The 20,637-nt window shown below is 43.8% G+C and overlaps 1 protein-coding gene across 1 annotated transcript in view; it reads right to left on the bottom strand.

Moving 5' to 3' along the window:
* Positions 1 to 1,156: 1,156 nt before the first annotated feature.
* Khdrbs3 (KH RNA binding domain containing, signal transduction associated 3) overlaps positions 1,157 to 20,637 on the bottom strand; it is a 165,783-nt gene continuing 146,302 nt past the window's right edge. Inside the window, exons 8-9 of the mRNA XM_026407458.2 lie at positions 3,191 to 3,249; positions 1,157 to 1,399 (exon numbers count right to left, since the gene is read on the bottom strand). Of these exons, the coding sequence (XP_026263243.1) occupies positions 1,308 to 1,399; positions 3,191 to 3,249 (151 nt within the window). The 3' untranslated portion in view covers positions 1,157 to 1,307. The remainder of the gene's footprint in view (positions 1,400 to 3,190; positions 3,250 to 20,637) is intronic.

The following is a 20,637-nucleotide window of genomic DNA, read 5'->3' on the forward strand; positions in this document are numbered from 1 at the left end:
AAGAATGCCCTCAACTACTAACCAAATAATGTATTACAATAACTAGTTATGAGGTTTTACATTTATTTAATAGGGAATAATTGGCCCCAATTAAACTGACTAAACTAAGGCTTTTTAGATTACTAAAACAAATTAAACTTTTTAAAATGAGAATTTAGGTGATCTTAAAGCCTTTCTAAAATGGATACTGAAACTTGCTAAGTTGTAATCTCCCTGGTTTTATTAGTTATATTAAGATAAATTAAGTGAGATTAAAATCTTATTTGATTTATTTACCTTTGAAAATGAAGACCGTTTAAGGGTTACACATCCTCAGCCTTGGCGAGTGGACCTCAATTAGTCCAGTCAGAATGTCTTTAAAAGCTTTGTGCTTATTGCTTCCAGCATGGAGCGAGGTGTTCATTAAGGAACCAAAAGTTTCATAAAAAATCCAAAGTTGCACTAGTGAAAAAACGCTCAACAAGATGAAAACTGATCACATCTTTTCCAGAAAATCCAGTAGTTATTTTAAAACCAGTTTTTAAACAAGATTTGGTTTTGCGTAGTTTTAACGTGCCACTCAAGCAGCTTGATACCATTTGGACTCTTTAAACAGCATTTAGATCTACGGTGAGCATATAATGGTACATTTAATTTTATACCATTTTTTAAAGTAAGTTGTACAATATTTAGTGTGACCCTTTTATGACAAGCATTGTTAAAGGAATTCTTTCCCTGTTTACAACTATTTATGAAGGCCTTTTTAAATAAGAAAAACATGAAATTGTTAGCTCACACACACGAAATTTCTTTCAAAAGTTTATTTAGTATCAAGCAAGAGGAGACTTTGCTTAACACTACAGAACATTTCAAGACTTGAGTTACAAAAGAATACCACATTATTTGCACTTATAATTGGCTTCCCTTTTTACGCATGTTGGCAAGAGAAAAAAAAAAACTAGCATATGGCTAAAAGATAAAATAACTAAATTCTATGGAAACCTTTAAAATGAAAGGTGAGGCTTATGTTAAAAGAATGGATTAACATATTTAGTAAACCTATTTGTTTTAACACTAGTTAATCAAAGTTATTTTTTTTCCTTTTGATGACCTATTTTTTTTTCATATACAGACTGGAAATAACAAAATTTTACATGTCTTTTTTTTCCTGCCCAAGTTGATGTTTCAACAAAGTAGTTTTAAGTTCCATCCATTCATATTTTAAGCATTTGATTTATTTAAAAAGGGATTGTTCATAGAAAAAAATTACTTTGAACAGTATACAGGATGGGTGGAGATTGGCTATTTCACAACATCAGACAGTACAATCAGTATCTGCCATATGGCTGGTCTCTGTAGATGCCCTTCGCTGTCCTCGATGAAGGTGCCTTGTGTCTTGAGTTAGTCCACTCCTCTTGCCCTGTAATCGGGAAGATGAGTCACAATTAGTCACTGCCATGGACCTAGTGGCCTCATCTGTCAGAATGTGACTTTGCCCTAAACCAGTGGCAGATGTCACAATCAAGAGACACACTTCTGAGGCACCCATAGAAGCAGCGCCAGGGTCTCGCCTTAGGAAAACCACACACACTGGAAAACAAGCATCTCGCTAGAAAACCAGCACCTGGGGAGGAAAAGGGCTTGCACCTGATCTGCCCACCGCCTCGGCAACCACAACCACAGCTCACAAACCATGCAAGACGCGACTGCCCTTGGCCGAACACGGAGACATCTATGAGCGGGAAACAGAGGGGTGAGGATCACTGGAGCTTCTTTTAACAGTGAAAATGAAGAGAGAGATCACAGATAATGTGTGAAAACAGAAGGAGAAAAACTGGAGAATGAAATGGGAGCAGGAAGATTGAGGGAGAGAAAGGGAGTCTCGCTCCTCTTTGGCCCTTTCATAGAAAGACTGAAGGAAAGCTGCCCTGGTAGGAGGTAGGCCTCCAGAGGACCCCTGGGCTCAGAACAGGCCCGACACCCACAAAACCCCACTCACTCGTGGATAACCAAAGACATTCTATGATCTTTTCTCTTGGAAATAAACACCTGTTCCTCCTCGGGATTCTCAGCACATTATCTACAGGCCTTTGGCATCAAACAGTTAACTTCCTGCTGCAACACACAGCCATTTAAAAGCCATGTGTCCACAGAGACCAATTTAAAAAGCTGTGAAAGAAAAATGCTTAAAATGACCTCTTCTTTTGATAGGAACATGCAATCAACGTCATTCCCCCAAGCTAACTCGCATCAATTTAAGTAGACAGCAGTCAGCAAGCTAATGTATTTCTCTTAAGTGTTTGTTACAAATAAGAAGGAAAAAAAGGAAAAGAAAGAAAGAGAAAGGAAAAAAAACCAAAAGAGGCCCAGATGCGGTGACCACAGCTCTGGGCAGGTGACACAACAAAACCTACTTCAAAAGGAACACTGGAAATGGCTTTTCAGTTACGTTCAGAGAAATGTCATAACATCCATTAGCCAGGATTTTGACTCACCTGCACCGGTACAGCTTCTCAGAGCCCTGCAGCCGAGAAAGCCCGGCTTCTCTGATCTCTTTGCCCTGCTGCAAAGGCGCTTCTTACTATCATTTTGTTGCTGCCACCAATTCTTTTAATTAAACCTGTCATCTTTCTGCATATTGAGTCTTAGGACAAGAATTCCCCAGCAGCTCTACTAGCTCCCACTGAATTAGAAGGACTTGAGGAGTTTCCCTACAAGCTTGATAACTCTCATCTCTCCTTCCTGGACCAGAGCTTTTGTAACCTTTAGGAACAACTCCCAGTGGGATTTTTTGAGGCCTTGAACTAGGAATGAATGAAAACATACAGATGGGGTGGGAGAGTTACTTTAGAGATGCAGCCTCAGCGGCTTCATTTCAAGAAGCAAAAGACACTTCCAAAAGACCCACAACACCAAATGTCCACAGTTCAGTTCACTACTCTATGGAACCGGATCAGCACGTGGCTATGGACCCTACAGAAATCTAAGCTCAGAATCTGAATTCATGCAACTTTCTGTAAGTCTTTAGTTCTCTTTAAATGTCACATTTAAATGCGAAAGGAGCCTCTGAAAATAGATATGCACAGAGGAACTGTGAGGAGGCCCTGGTTCCACAGTCAAGACAAGTCCGGATTCATGCCCGAGTTATGATCTCCAAGGCCTTGATAGCCACCTGCCCTATCTCTATACTGCTCCCCTGGCCCTTACTCACCATAGGAATCATAGGTCTCCTCACTGAGTCCGTGTCCATAATCATAGTAATCAGCACCACTGCACAAACAAAAGAAAACACAGTTAGCACAAAATGATCTGGCAGCTTTAAGTCATGTCCAATGAAGTATCCTAAAAACTAATAAAGACCAGGGCTGAAAAGTAAAAGAAATTCCCCCTGAGATGACAGTCCTAGGACAGAGCTTAGGATTATCAAAGGTCCCTCTCTTAATTCCCAAATTTTAATATCCAATAAAAGTGTTTGGCATTTTAACTATGATATCTGGTCAATCAACACAGAGTGTATGCGAAACCAGAGGTGGTACTTGCCCTGGAAGTGTTGGGGTCTGCAGCAAATAGGCTGCCTGGGTTGTGTGGACAGCTCTGGTCCCCTGTGCTAGGTGCTGTGGGGGTGGGGCAGGCAGCCAGCACCTCTTATCTCCAACAGATGAGAGCTCCAGTTTTTCTTTGACCCTTAGTTTCCTACTCTACAACTTGCTGCTGTGTGAATTGTGGGCACTTCCCTTTGTAAGATATTACAAACAAGGACCAAGATTAAATGTTTTATTTCATCAGTGCTATTATATTATCATCAGAATGGTGGACAAAAGGTGCCTGGTGTCAATGACTATGTGCAGTAGGACAGCAACATGGTCATGAATCTGCCGTCACACAGGCTGAGGATCTGTTCCAAGTACAGGAAAATCTACGTTCTGATCTACGATGTCCCTGAGCTAGCAAGAGGGAGAGCGCCTGCCACCACTGCCATTCTGTGTATGCAAAAACACATACACAAAGCTGAAGTACCATAAGCATCTGGGTATCTGAGGAAGAGCTTCCAATCACATCTCCAGGCTTCACTCTTTTCTACTCAGTTTTGTAGGAAAACAATCATTTCTACCGTTTCAGCTTCAAAATAACAAATAAGGAGTATTCAACATGGAAAGTAACCCGGTTGTTTCACACCTGGGACAGCTAGGTTAGGAAGATGCACTCCATGCCGACTTCTCCTGGGCAGTGTGGGAGCATCCCAGCCCCAGACGATCTCCATCCATCTCACAGCTAGGATATTCCTCCACTGGAAGGCTGGGCACCCAGCCCAGGATCTCACTGAGAACAGGACACCAAGTCTACTTGATGACAAACACCCTGACCCTGGGTTGAACCTAACCTGCTGCTGCCTCATGCTTCCTTTCTCAGGTAAACGACTGATTTCCAATTCCGACCACCATGTACGGTATGGGACTCCTACCAGTGAGTGGGGATCAGCCCTCCCACATAATGGTCTTCTGCCAGCAGGACTCTCCTCCTGTCCTCCAGGCTGTCTCCTGCTTGGACTTTGGCCCACTGCTACCTGCAGAGAAGCCTCCCGGTCAGGGCTGGCCGGCGCCCATGACAGCAGGCTTTCCCTCTTTCTCAGCCCCCAAGCCTGCCACAGGCCCTTCCAGGCATGTGTGGAGGAATGGTGCACAGAGAAGGGGCTCTTCCTCCGTTCCAATGTGCCCTGGGCAGCGGCTTAGAGAAAGCAGTGCTGGGGCAAGTTCTGAAAGGCCAGGAGGGTTTAGGTGAAGAGAGGCCAAGGCGAAGGAGGGAGAGAGGCAGTGCCGCAAGGGCTGGCTAGGCAGAAGCAAGAGTACGCACAGAAAGCAGAGGCTGGAAACAGGCTGAAGTATCTGTGTGTCTGAGTAGTTCTATCAAACAGAGCTAGTAAGCTGACAGAGTGCCTAGTCCTGAATAGTCCTGGCACAGTGTGCTTCCTCCAGGTGCAGAGCACAGGGCGCACCTTGTTATCCTGGTTCAGCTGCATCCTTACAAGTGAATTAAGTACACACAACGTAACACACTACAAAGTCCTACTTCTCCCTAAGCGAAGCTGGCTGGAATGTGCCACTGGCTCTTTAATACTGCCCAGGCATGGAAGAGTCACCGCTACCACTGATTATCATACTAAGTGGCAATGTGCAATTTTTCCACAGAGCCACATGTAGCTACAGAATTTTTTTTTTTTAAAAATGGTCTTTGAATTGAGGGTGGCATTCCCAGAAAATTCAGAAGCGAGGAGGGGAGTGTGAGAGGACCTGGCCTGCACCACCACGCCCACCGCCTCTACTGGACAGACCCTCACTCCATCTACAAGCAGGGATTGGTCTGTGTGTGGAAAAATGACAGAGGTGAACGAGGACATGAACTTGAGAGTTATTTTTGAGGTCAAACTGCCAGGACTTGCTGACCAAATAAATATTAGGATGAAAAAGACTTCAAGGCTTTTTATTGCAACAGATGATCAAACACAACGTCCTTAAGTGAGAAGAGAATGATGGGGGACTGTGGGCCCGTTGCAGCATTCATTCACTGACTTCACGAGAACATCTGTTCTCACACACTCAGCCCTGAGGCTCAGGCACACGGCTCCCACAGCTCGGGAAGGAGCCCCTGCCTTGTGCCGGACCTGTGCCGGAGGGGCCTGCTGTTCACTGGGGCGGACAACATATGAGATGTCCTACTGTCCTCTGCTCTGCCCTGTCACTCTTCCAGAAGTTTCTTCTTTGCTCCTCTGGGGCTCATGCTCAGGGCAGAAGTCAGAGCCCAACAGTATCGCCTGATTACAGCAACTTGTATCAGTTCTCACTGGCCCCAAATCCCTCCTCTCCCTTTCTGTGGTCCTAATTTTCTTTAGGGATAGGAAACACAAGTGAGAAAAAAGGGTCTCACTAAAAAAAGAGCAGAAAAATTTTTTTCAGACATCTCTAGCAATTAGAGAAATGCCTATCAAAACTACTCTAAGGTTTCACCTCACTCCCGTCAAGAGTGGCGATCATCAGGAATACAGGCAACAATAAAGTTGGTGAGGATGTGGGGAAAAAGGCACACTCATACATTGCTGGTGGGACTGAAAATTGGTGCAAACATTATGGAAAGCAGTATGGAGATTCCTCAGAAAACTTAGAATGGAACCACCATTTGACCCAGCTATCCCACTCCTTGGGACTTAAAAACAGCACACTACAAGAACACAGCCACATCAATGTCTATAGCAGCTCAATCCACAATAGCTAGACTATGGAACCAACACAGACATCCCTCAATAGGCGAATGGATACAGAAAATGTAGTATATATACTCAATGGAATATCACTCAGCATTGAAGAAGAGTGAATTTATGGCATTTGTAAATGGTTAAAGTTGGAGAATATCATGCTAAGCGAAATATGCCAATCCCACAAAACCAGAGGCCAAATGTTTTCTCTAATATGCAGATGCTAATTGACAATAGGGTAGGGGGGCACCAGGGAAGAATAGCATTACCTTACATTAGGTAGAGGGAAATGATGTGAGGGGAAGGGAGGAGATGTGGGGATAGGAAAGAGTGGAATGAAACAGACAATATTATTGTATGTATATATGTGACTGCATGACCAATGTGATTCTGCAACATGTACATTCAGAAAAATGAGAAATTATATCCCTTCTATGTATGACATATCAAAGTGCATAAACGCATTCTACCGTTATGTATAACAAAAAATAAATAAAAAAGATAATCCAACAACAACAACAATATGGTTTTCCTACATAAGACACCATAGCCTTAAACATGAGGATGCTTTTATAGAGTATTTTTCTTGTCCTGAAAACAGAAATTCAGATTCTGTCCAGTCTTTTGATACAATGTTGATGGTAAACATCAGTCAAGACACCTGAGTCCAAGCTCCAGCCTCTGCAGGACCACCTGGGGAAGGTGGCTCCTGCTCACCAGGTCCTGTGTGTACACATCCAGGTGAGGGGCCATCTAGATGCCCCCACCCTCTAACAGCTCCAGCATCCTGCATGGCTCACCCATAGCATCTGTTACTAAAGTAGTCAAATAACATCTAGTATTGTTGAAAATAAATTGGCTCATGCTTTTTAGAAACCCAATACTAAATTAAATAAAGCTTGGTATTATTTCCAAAGGTCAGAATAACATCATAAATAGCACCTTTGGCAAAGAAAACTGATATGCTTGAGAATTTTATCTCTGTTGCAGGTTTGAGAATAACCTCTTCATAAAGCTGAAAAGAACTTCCTTTACTAAGTTCTCAACTGTTTAACCTGGAACTACAAAAGCACGTTATAGAGATCAATAATCAGAAGTGTCTAACAATAACTTGTGGACATAACTAAGCCTCCTTTAATAAATGAAGTAAGCAGTAGTGAACATCTGCATACACTGGAAATTTGTCTGTGAAATGCTTTACCAGAGCTCAGCATAAAAAAGTGGGGGAGGCGAAGCAGGCTTTCTGATGAACAGGAAGATAAAAGGTGGTGTAATTTGGTCTAGCAATGGTTCGGTGATAAGACAATCTTAGTTTTGACAAGTGAAAACTTGAAACTGACATTTGCTATCATTTCACCCAGTTTCTGATTATTTATTGCAAGACTGTCATCAAGCCAAGAAGCTGGGAGCAGCTGAGCCCCATTCTCCCACCTGTCAGTTCCATCTGAATTGCTTCCACAGCATTTCATTTCCTGCACCTCAAATGTCTATTAACCAAAGATGTGTCCTATTTCCCAAGGATAAGCTAAAAACCCAAGCTATGGCAAAGGAGAAAAAAACTCTAAAAATCTCTCCATTAAAGGGTATCCTTACAATAGTATGAATAGGTAACAGAAAGTGAGGCTGAATGCTCCTCAACTCTATCAAAAGGGACTGAGGGGCAGCCCCTCCCTCAGGAGGTCAAGGGTGGCCTTCTCTTACATGTGCTATGGCCATACCCCAAGCTTTTCTTCCTCCTTCCACATATCTGACGTGATCAGGGGTCAGGGGAAGCCTGAGGGCTCGGCACGATGGCAGGCTGCAGTGGCTCTTGATTCTATCAACCTGAATTAAGAAACAGCCCTGAGCATTAGAAGATGATGTGTCCCTCTGATCCTCTCCTGCAAGGAGTCAGGTACAAGCTGTAGCACTGGGAGTAAGCCCACATCTCCCGAGGCCTTGTCCCTCTATCCAGGGAGGAAGCAGGAAGACCACAAACTGAGCACGAATCCCCTCCTCCCAAGATCACCCCTTCAGAAAGTCAACAAGAAACTGCTGACAGTGACCTCCATCTACCCAACCTCTCTGCACCTCCCCACCAACTTCTACTTGAAAGCCAGCGGAACCAACCTCACCAAGCGCCTCACTCCCATTCATGTCAGTTCAGGGGCTCCTGACCATCAGGTCACTTCCCTGCAGCGTGCCTGCAGTTCTCCACATCCCCTGGCTATCCTTATCCTCTGCCCAACTCTGCAACTTCTTCCTCCATGCCTCTGAAATGTATGGCTCCTTAATGTCCAATCCTTATATTCCGTCTCTGAAATCTTCTTGGTCAATGGAAACTTGATTTACCTCTAGTGACCACTCTTCCTGGCAGCCCTATCTAGGTCTCCGCCTCCCAAACCAAAAGTACCTCGGGGCCTAGAGGAGGGTGAGCAGTCTCCTCACTAAGCCCTCCCCTCCTCCCACCCATGTACACCACCACCACTTCCAGAGCACCAAGACGCGTGCCTCCGGCAATACCTAACTGTCAATCTGCCAACAGCAGCACCATCCTGAGTCTAGAGAGTTTGGCATATGGCAGACGATCCTTCCAGCAGGCAGGCCTCTTAACCCCAGGTACTCTTCTTGTTCACTGATCTTGCTTCCTGTTTCCATCTGTTCCCACAGTATACCCTAGGATCATATCATCAACAAAAACTTGAATTTTCAATTTCATGTATGTTACTTCCTGTGATTTTTCTTTTAGTTTCTAATATTATTTTGTTCTTTCAAATCCATTGCAATCTCATCCTTACTCCTCCCCTTAATCTTCCTATCCCTTGTCAAGGTAACCAATCCCGAGTGCTCAGGGCACAGGACTACTTGGAAATTTTAAGACAGACAGGATGACTCCTTTTGACACGTGGCCTCCGGGACAGTCCAGCGCTTGGCTTCCTTTCCTTGTCACTGGCTTCCTGAATCAGTCCATCTGCTCATTCCTCTTCTCCCTGGAGTCGGAGTGTTCCAGAGTTTAGACCCTGGAGCTTTTTCCTTCGTTATTCACAACACAAATTCCTTGGTGTTGTAACAAATCTTTTGACTTGAAATAAACCTAAACAGCACAAACTCCAAATGTATGGCTTCTGTATTAGGTATTTCTCCTGAGCTTTACATTCATGTTCTAACTGCCTACTTAATATCTCAACTTCTAAGTCTAACAAACAGCTCAAATTTAACAAGGCCAAAACTATACTGAGCCTCTGACCTTATCCCTAAGTCTGCTCCACTCAAGTCTTCCTACATTTCAGTTGACAACAAATTTATCTTGTGTGCTGAGGGCACCAAGTTTGTAGTCATTCTTATTACCAGCTGTTATCTTTGCCAGGAACACTTTAACCTGCAAATATATGCACGGCTAACTTCACCTTTCTCACCTGTGTTCCAAAGATGCTATTTCAGCAAGGTCTGCTTGGATGAAACAGTCCCCTACCCTGGTGATCCTGATCCACTGCATGTGCCTCCTTCCAAACACACCATACATCCGTGTATGATGTGTATTCTCTAAGGCAGGGGTTTGTGTCTGTTGCTTTCACAGATACACCTCAACTCCCTCAGAACAGCCTGGAGTACAACAGACACACTCAGTAAACACTTGTTTAGTACACTGACTGGAATACAACATAATTGTTGAAAAACTATGCACCTGTCTCAATTTAGAAAAGACAAAATATTAGTGGGCCAAGTTGAACAAGGGGCATCTCCTTCTCCTCCAATTCTCAATGGACTAAGATGGGAGGGCTGAAAGGCAGTTACTTTTGGAATGCTGCATAGACTTAAAATAAAAAAGCATAATGAAGTCCTGAGCTAAAGTTCCATCATGTGTTCAGCAAATATTTCTGGGTTCTTACTATGTGCAAAAAATACTGTGTTGGAAAGTGCAGATGCAGAAAAAAATATGGTGTTGATCTCTGGTATCAAGAATCCACTGAAGGTGTGCAAACACCCTTCAGTAGGACAGATGAAGGCATCAGCGCAGAGGCATGCCCAGCACCCAGGTGTGCCTGGGGTCAGAGTCTGATTCTGCTGGGAGGCAGGAAGAAGGTATGAGGGAGGAAGATTTCTAACCAAGGTGACCAGAGTAGTTGAGCAAATGAAAGAGGACAGCCATTGAGAGGTAAATGGGTCAGACTGCAAAGTGTCTTGTGAACTCTTAAAGAAGGCACATTACTAACTCGGCTGACACACAGAAGGCACTAGTATATTACTAACTCGTCTGACACACAGAAGCCACTAGTATATAGTTCACAAATATACCTATAGTTCATAACTATAACATCTTAATAATGCAAACATTTCATATGCAAGAATTTCATTTAACCTGAGGACAATTCTATTAAGTGGATATTATTCCAGCTCCTTTACACACAAGAAAACAAAGCCCTCAGAGGTTTGAGGACTCTCCATAGATGAACTCTCCATAGATTGGACCAAGGTTATAAGGACAATCAGGCCTGTTTAACACCCAAACCAGGCTGCCTCCTCACTGGAATGTTAAGGAGTCAGAGGATTATCTTTTTTTTTGTTTGTTTGATCCTGGGGATTTAACCCAGGGGTCCTCTACCACTGAGCCATTCCCATCTCTTTTTGAGATGGGGTCTTGCTAAGCCTCCCGAATGGCTGGGATCACAGGGGTGTGGCACCATGTCAGGTGCATTTATCCTCTTGACGAGAAAGCTGGGCAATCTGTTCCCAGCACTGGTCTCCTCTCACCTCCCCTGTCCTCCCCAGTATACCACTGGGTGGGAGATGCACCCACGGCAGTCCCACCTCTTCTGGCAGAAACTAATGCCCTTTCAGTGTGATTGATGAACTCTCTTTCTTTAGTTTATGAATGTCTCTGTAAAAGTCCTCTCTCCTCCCTGAGTTAGCTTTGTGTTCCTGTTCTAGTAATCCAGTGGCTCCTGTCTGGAGTTCCGGCTCCGCCTTCCCCATGCTCCTCTGTCCCTCCCTCCCAGCTCCCCATCCACAGCCAAGTTCCCAACTGGTTGGGCCTTTATAGGTGCTCTGTCTTCTCATCCATCTGGAGGATGGCTTCTTTTGTAGTCTGTCATTTATTTCTGCTTTTAGAATCTTCTGTGAGGTCTGTTCACTCGAGGTATCAATTTTTTAAACACTTTGTAAATTCTGGATATATATTAATTCTTGCTCATGAGATTCTCATCTGCTTGTCTGTGGATGCTACCCCTTGTTTTAAATGCCTTTTCTGGTGGCTATGGTCAGGGACAGGGTACACCACTGGGTGGGAGATGTTAGTAACGTGTCTGTATTTGGGGCTCCTGGCTCCCCCTCGAGGGCGGTGCCCTGTGAGGTGTGGCCCTGCGTGGCCACAGCTCTCTTCTGGGCACACTCTGCCTGCACTGCCCCAGGGGCAGCTCTTCACTGGCCGGGAGCAGGACGCCCCGGGCCATGACACTGGGGTGTGGCCACCTGTGTGAAGCTGTCTTCCCTCAACTACACTGTGGCTGTGGCTGCGGCACCCTCCTCCTGAAGAGGCTTCGTCTGATTCTGTTTGCTCATCGATCTGGTTTTACCTGCTTCCCTTTTCTCAGGGATCTTTCTCACTTTTCCCTGATACTCCAGAGATTTCAAGGAGGCTGGGTGGAGCACCTCAGCCCTTTCCTGCAGCTCCTCACCCAGGAGTTCCGGCCTGGCAGTCCGCAGAGGTGGCTGCGCTTCCCAGGCACAGGGAGCAGCCCTCTGTCAGGAGATGCACCTGGGAACTCCATAACTGGGGCAGAGAAGTCAGTGACGGCTTCAGGGCGTCAAAGGACAGGCTGAGCTTTGCCAGGTGCTAAGGCAGTAGGTGGAAGTCAGTGCCCACCGACCATTCCCCAAACCCTGGGGCCCTGAAGGATTTCTCTACACCTGCTCTGCCTGTGCTCTGTGGAACGCCACAGCCTAGATGACAGCACATCTGCTACAGCGGGGTGTACTGAGTACTTTAAGTCCACTCCTGAGACTGAGAGATTCCGTTCAAAGTAGGACTGCTCACAGACAATGCACCTGGTCATCTAAGAGCCTGGGGTGGAGGGGTACAAGACTAATGTTTTCATGTCTGCTAACACTGCATCCATCCTGCACCCAGGGATCAGGGAGTGATTTCAGCTTTCAAGTCTTATTGTTTAAGAAATTCATTTTATAAAGCTACCGTTCTGCCATAGAGATTCCTCTGATGAATTCTAATGCCATTAGGGACACCTGCGAGGAGGAGGTGACAATATCGACATTTTAATAGGGGTGGACGACTTTGAGGGGCTCAAGACTTCAGATGACCACTGACGACAAATGTGAAGAGAACTGGAATGAGAAGAGGGGCCTAGGGAGGCGGCTGAGTTGCTGCCCTCTCATGACAAGACTTAACGGACCAGGAGTAGCTTCTTATGGATAAAAAAGCAAAGGGAATGGTTTCCCGAATTCAGTCCTGGTGAAGATGCTTTGAACACCGCTGAAATGGCAACAAAGGTCTTAGGATATCACAGAAACTTAATTCATAGAGCAGCAGGCGAGTTTAGGAATATTAATTCCAATTTGGGGAGACATTCTACTATGGTTAGGCCATCAAACAGCATCATGTGATACAGAGCACTCTTTCAAGAAGACTTCAAGTCTTATTACTCAAGAAATCCATTTTGTAAGGCTATGGCTGCCACAGGTAAGGTGCTGCTTCTTGTGGATGCAAACTGCATGCTGTCTCATTTGAAGAGACTGCCACAGCTACCCCGCCCCTCAGCAACCACCACCCTGGGCAGCCAGCAGCTTCCACCAGCTGAAAGATTATGACTTACTGATGGTTCAAATGATCGTCAGCATTTTTTAGCAATAAAGTATTTTTAATTAAGGAATGTATGTTGCTTTTTTAGGCACGATGCTACTGCACACTGAATAGAGTACACTATAGTGTAAACATAACTTTTATATGCCCGGGAAACCAAAAGTCTGAATGATCTGCTTTATTGAAGTATTCATGTTACTGGGATACTATGGAACTAAATCCACAGTTATCTCCAAGGTACGCCTATAACTGGAATATTTAAATATTTTTCTATTTAAAAGGTTTGTACTCCAACCTGGAGATCCCTGTCTTTATTAGGCACAGGCAGGGTGGTCTGAAATTCCAGTTACAGAACTTTCAAACTGGCACTGAGAGCCTGGCTGTAACTGTGAGGTGCCATTTGGTTAGAACACCCATCATAAAGGCATCCAGGGACAGGGTGAGAGAAGAAAACCTGTAAAATAATTATGCCATGTTTCTTAAGCTATAAAATAAGATTTGGTCAAAGGAATATATGAAAAGTAGGGTCTAAAACAATAAGGAATTATATCCACTCTCCACTCAATTAATCAGAAATTAACAGAAATTCTAGTTCACTGCAGGACAGGACATGTAAAGGAATTCTCTGTATTTTCCTCTTTATTTTGCTGTGAATTGAAAATTCTACAAATGCAAAGTCTTTAAAAATTATAACTAAAAATATATCCCTCATTTTTTTCAGAAATAAAATAATTTTAAAATGACAGATGAGAAACACGTCCTTTCCTTTCTCATTTATAAATTAGTAACTGAAAAATGATAATATATTTAAATAATTAATAGCCACCTTGTTTTGTAAAACTAAGGAGTATTAAAATCTGAATTTTATTATAGCATTATTATTAGTTTTCCTGTATATGTTTCTCTAAGGGAAGTATACTTGCCTCTTAGGTTCTATGATAAGAGAAAGTGAGCACACACAGGGGGTCCCCCCGTACCTGTGGGGTGGGTTTTGAGGCTCCCATCAGATGCTTGGACTGCGGTTAGTTCCAAACCCTGTGGTATACCCTTTCCTGCTTAACTGACCACCATTATCATGACCTGTGGCCACCTCTCATACAGTTTGGGATGCAGCTGCAAAAGTAACAGGGATCTCTATCTCCGGGACAGTTTCATGGTAGGAGGCACAGTCCTGCTGGGGTTCAGCAAGCTCAGCAGGTGCATTTTTTTTCCTCATTACTTTTGAACTCTCACCTTTTCACTAAAAGGAGCTGCTTTATGTCTTCTCTAGGGCATATCCTGCCTTCTCTAGGCAAGCATCACTACTCTCACATTTCAGGGTCATTTTCGGGTACCAAAAGCGTCACTGGGACACAAGGAGAGAGGATCTGATAACAGAGACAGCCACAAAGTGACATCAGCATGGACAGTGCGGAGGCACCAGGCAAAGGTGCCGGAGGAGACAGGGCTGCATGGCTGGACCACACACAGCAGTGCACAATTTGAAATGCATAAATTGTTCTTTTATGCAATTTTTCATTCAAAATTTTCAGACCATGGCTGATAGCAGGTAAGTAAAAATGCATAAAGACAAACTGTGTACACACACAAGCACACATACGTACCTAGGCACACATATCCTCATGACTCTGAAGTAGATCTTATAATTCCCATTTCACAAATGAGAAAAAGAAACTCCCTGGCAGTGAGCTTCCTAACACCCAGGGAAAGGGAAGCACAGTCCGCTCTCCTCCACACGCCCGCCCTGTGGGGCTCTGGTGACAATGGCACGTGCTCTGCACCAGATATGCCTCATCCTCCGCGACACAGCACCTGGAGGCTCCCCATCTCATGGAGGCCACCTCTTAGCAGCCTGAGTCCCGAAACACATGGGCCCCTGCTGCCCAAATCAGTGTCTGCCCACTGCTACCTGATCACAGCCAGGATCTCGCCACGATGCTGCCTTTCCCAGGTCTCACTCGAGACCTTTCCAAAACCTTCCCCAAAGCCGTCATCTGGGTAGGTGCACTGCAGTGTGACATCAGAAGCCTGACGGGGGTGGGGGGGGGGACAGGAGGACACAGTGCTCTATGGGGGATAGCACCTGTTCTCACAGCACTTCCAGGACTCAGGTGCAGATACTGCGTGGGCTCATGTGGTCCAGGCCTTCCAAAGGGCCTATTTCAGCCAGCCCTCTGCCCCCTGGCACTTCAAACAGATGACTCTCCTTTCACATGCCATCTGTTTCAACGGCTGTGGGAGGATCAGGTAAGACTATATACGAAAGCATTTTATGAACAGAATCCATTATGATCATAGACACCCAGTAGAGCTAATGATCAAGAGCCTGGAGTTTGGATTAAAGGTCAATTAGTCTGGAGTCCTCTCCTTTCTTTTTAAAGCAGTGTAATTTGGGTAGGCAGTTAAATCTTGAGTTCCATCTTCCAGAAGTGTCTCAGATATAAGTGGGGATCAATAAAAAAAGTAAAAGAAGGGATAAATAAATGAAGTATGCGGCTTACAGTTACTGCTCGATGAGTAATTCCTGTAGCTATGTCTTCTGAGATAGGGTGATGAGGAATGAGTGATAATTCAATGAGTTCACATACACATAACACTTTCATTGGCCTATTCTCAACTCTATTGTTAGTATTTTGCAAAACCCAATTTTAGATGTTAATAATCACTTCGTCCATAAAGTGTTTTAAATGTGGACACAGGTTGGCCAGAGAGCTGGAGACTCATTGGCCTTTTACAATTTTTCTTTTCCTCTCTACTATAAATCGCTTCTAAATTTTACCTCAGTGACAAAGTGCAGAACTTACTGGTACTTTGCTTCATCAGAGGGAAGAAATTCATCTTGAGAGGTCATGTGGCCCATCTGCTGGCCTTCAGGCTACACTGTCTTGAGTTCAGGGTCATGTGTAACTTGGGAGATTTAATACATCACGTGACAGTTATCCATGTCTCTCATGAGTCATGTATTTTGCTAAGTATTCCACACAAATTATCATTCATATTTAAAACAAATGTGCAATGTAGCTATTACATCTATTTATAAACATAGGTTGAAAAACTCCTTTCTACCACATAAGAAGAGAGAAACTCTATCCTCTTACATTATCTTTTGTGAGATGATCATGGCAGGAACTTACCCACCCCCTCTTCATTCAATACTGTTCAACTGGTATTTGTAAAGTACCTACGAGGTGGCCTTGGGAGTGTGGTCTTTGTGATGAAACATGATGGGTCTTGTGTGCAAGTCAGCCCAGAGGAACCAGCGAATGGAATACGATGATGCTGAGGATCTGGAATTCACGGAACCCAGAAGTGGGCTGCCTGGATCAGTTTTAGGGGACAGGGAGAGGTTTCTTGGAGGAAGAGAAGTCTAAAATAACAACTAAAAGAAAAACCAAGGTGAAAGAGAAAAGCACTCAGTCTGATGTGGCAAAAAGGAACGAGCTAATAAAAGACAGAAAATGATTCTAAAGGCGGCTGTGGAGTGAGGACAAAAGCCGACTCACTCTGACTTCCTACCAGAGATTCTTTCCACCTCCTTTTCACTATCATCTAATTTAACTATCCGTAGCTATAATCTCAGACTAAGAAGAGATATGGTCTGGGTACTTTTCAAAAAGCCATATAATTCAGAGAGACAAAAGGAGATCACTGGAACCAATATATCTCATAATCAGGATCTAAGAAAAAAAATAGAGAACCTTCTGAAGTTGGGAATGTTCTCCTCCTTATGTGGGTGTACACATGTGGGTGTATGTGTATGTAAAGATGCTGAACTATTTGTTTCAAAGAGGTGTGAATATCTTTCCTGTATGTACATTGTATTTTAGTAAAATAAAAAAAACCCACAACAACCCTATTTTATATGTAACAGGGGAGAACAAGCAACAGCTATTTGTTGCCTATTTAACAGGCACTTTCTCCTTCTTCCTACCAACAGATCCCTGACAAGATGGGGAGGGTGCCAGTGATAACACATTAATCCAGAACACTCTGTTTCTTAGCCTGTTTTGCAGACTAGATAGTCAATGAGACATAGGAAAATTAAGGAGTGAACTTCCAGGAAATTTCCTAGCAGAAGATCAGGCATGGAGGAGGTGCGGCTTTCCACTCTTCCTCTTCCCTCCAACCTGAACTCCAACTCAGCAATGAGAGCACTAGCCAGTGTGATTGAGAAGAGCCTGAACAGAGAGGGGCAGGAGAAGCTGGGACTCTAGGATCCACCCAGAGTCGTCACACTGGCCCAGAGCTGCTTATAATGCTGCAGGAAAGAAATACAGGCTTCTGACTTGACTGATTTTAGGTTAACTCAGCATTTAACCCAGTCCTAAAAGACAAGATACTGCACTGTGAGCTAAGAGTGCTGGGTATCACTGTATTTTTCTGATGGAGACCTCTAACCATGCTTCCTTATTGGAACAAAAAATAGCTGTCCTGCTACTACTTCCCATCAAAAGGTTGCAATGGTTCTACATACTTAAAAAAAACAAAACTATGCATTTTTATTAAATTCCGAGAAAACCCAGAGTAAACAGAAAGGAATGTTGTATTTACAAAAACCTCCCTAGTGCACAATGTGCCTTTCTTCTTCCTCCAGTCACATGGTCACCCGTGCAAAGCAGTCTTGGGGATGCTCGGCGTGTGGGCTTCACAGTGCCTGTCATGGTGTGGCCTGTGCTGTACACACCTGCCATGCCTGCCTCCCTCCCTCGTATACTCACCTTCGCCTAAGCAGGCTTCCCCATCTCACTGTGACCTCTGAGAAGACAGACGGGACAGAATTAGCAGTCAAAGGGAGCAGACCTTGGAGCCACGCACACCTCAGCACATACTCTGGGCTACCTTAGGCAAAGCTGAGTCCATGTTCTCATCTGCAAAACTGTTTTAAAATAACATCTTTCTTAGGACTGCTGTCAGGCTTCAGTGAAACTGTGTGGGTGTGCTACCTCTGCATATCCAGCTTGTATTCGAGAACAGCTATTGATGATGGCATTAAGAGTAGAAGTCCCCAGCAGGATCATTGATGCCACCCATTCCATTCTGCCAACATTCAGTATTTGCCTAAAGAGTAAGGGCTCCCATTAGTGGCACTCGCCTAGCAAAATACAGCAAGAGCTTCCTTGTGTTTACACAGTACTCTGCAATTTCACAGAATCCCAGGAAGGTGGGCAACACTCTGTCTACTCCAATCAAGGTTTCACAGGGGTAACTAGCTTCTCAAGGTCACCAAACAAATAACAGAGCTGGGATTTAAGTCCAGACCTGGCTTTTGGTTCAAGCGTCATTATTTCTTCTATGATTGTCTGTTATTTTCAACGATAAATCAATTTCTCAGAAACTCTATCCTAAATAAGATTTCTTATATGGAAAGATATCCACTGATTATAACTTATTTTTTCTGGCAAAGGATGATTTCATTGTCATTAGACACCACAATTAAGTTTACTAAGAATTTCTTGCACAAAGTGTTGACACTGCATATTAGAATTTTCAGGTGGGACAATGAGAAGACATGATGGCATAGACGGGTCTTGTGGAAAGTCCTAAAGTTGGGAAAGGGACGGAGGAGGCTTGGATGTTGTTCTGAATGAGTTTCAGGAGAAATAAATACAACTCAAGTCCAAAAAGTATAAAAACATTTTGGGGGAGAGAAGGTCAAGCTTAACTGAGCCTGTGTACTTGTCTGTCTGGTTTGTTTCCCGAGTCCAACTGAGCTGGGTGCCAAGGAACCTATGCTGGCCACGCTGGAGTCTCTGGCTCTTCCAATAGCTTCAGAAATGATCTGTTGGTGTTTTATGAGCTGTTTTGCAGCATTTCATCGAATCACTCATTAATCTTGAATTTGGTTTTATAGCCAATCCTTCCATCTGCTATACTGAAGTACCTTTTGGAGATTTATGATAAATACATGCATTTGATATTTGGTTTCAAGGTCATATCTATTATTCTTTAAGAGATCATTGATTGTGATCTATAATATTTACATATGTGAAATAAGTCTGGAAGAAAGCCTCATGAATTTTTTTTTTTTAAAGGGAATGTCAGGATCCTCATAAGAAAATTTTAGGCAAGCAAATACTTTTCAATAATTCTGTGGAATCTTGTGGCAAACTAACTTGTTCCAATTTGCATATCTAATTATTCAGGCCCACTCTTCAAATACACAGAATTAAAATAATTTTAACTTGACTACCCGTAGCATTGTATTTAAATTCCTCAAGAAATCGAGACAAGAATATCTATGATACGAAGTAAAGCTCTGCCTCTCCATATTTACTCCACAAGCATCTTCTGAGCTCTCTATCTGTCAGCACTGGGCCAGGCGTGGTGAACAGATTCGAAGGAGATGGACATCTATCAAAGACTCACTTCAATATAAAAATGCAGTGGTAAAGGGAAATTGTTTGGCATTATGAAACCATGATCATATAGGAAAAATCGTTTTGGCTTCATTATGGAGAAATGATAGGGAAGAGTTCAAGTGGAAGCAGGGTAGGCAGCCAGTGGGCTCCTGGGGCTCAGAGCAGGATGGCGCGAGCTTCGACCGGCATGTGGTCCCGGGTACGAGAGCACACTGGTTTATAAGAAGCAGACAATTGTGTGGACCTCTTGGGCATGGTGTTTAGGCCCACCACACAAATGGCCTCTGCTGATCCTTCTCTAGACACTGCTTGCACCTTCTTCTGAAGCATGCCAGGGTGATGCCGTCTGTCACGTCAAGCCCTCCACAGGAACACTGCACATGCTGTCTGTGTTTCTGGTTTGCCTGGTAAAATGGTCACTATCATTTGATAGTTTATCTATCTATATTAGAAGTACCTCAGTGTCTGCATCACTGTGTTCTGTTAACTCTGGAAAGCAGCAGAGCATTCCCATTTTGCTCATCTTTATTAAGATTATGTTGAATATTCTAGGTCCTCTGAATTTCCAAATATTTTAGAACCAGCTTGTCATTTTCTAATCAACAATAACAGTACCACCACCATCAAAAAGCAGGCTGAAATCTGATTGGAAATATGATTTTACAGATCATTCAGCGGGAGAACTGATGTTTTAACAATATTGAATCTTCTAATGCAAAAACATGGGCTGTCTCCACTTAGTTGCCACACTGTTCTCCATATGCAATGTCTTAACAGTTGTCCGTCCAGAGGAGTTGCACTTCTTTTGTTAAAATTATCCCTAGCAATCTTTATATTTTGTGAGTGGGATGTAAAACAGTATATCCACTTTGGAAAACAGTTGGGCACTTCTTAAAAAAGGGAAATTCAAGTTTACCATTTGATCCAGCAATTCAAATTCCTAGTCATCTACAGGCATGTCCACACAGAGGCGCGCACAGACATTCATAGCAGCATTATGCAGTAAGAGCTAAGAAGCAGAGACAAGCCCAATGCCCACTGTCCAAAAGTGGTACATCCCAAACAGAGTCACGCAGCAGTGAAGGCTCCGTGCTGCTGAGGGAATGAGCCCCAAGGACCAGGCCAAATGGGACGCACCTCAAGCAAAAGACCATGTGGTGTGAGTGCATGCCTATGCCCAAAGGCGTCTAGAAGAGGAGACTTCCAGAAACAAAGGGGGCTAAGCCTTGCTTAGGGCAGTGGCTAGGAAAAGGGAGCCA

The sequence above is a fragment of the Urocitellus parryii genome, chromosome 7 (assembly GCF_045843805.1).
Source record: "Urocitellus parryii isolate mUroPar1 chromosome 7, mUroPar1.hap1, whole genome shotgun sequence".
NCBI classification, from domain to species: Eukaryota; Metazoa; Chordata; class Mammalia; order Rodentia; family Sciuridae; genus Urocitellus; species Urocitellus parryii.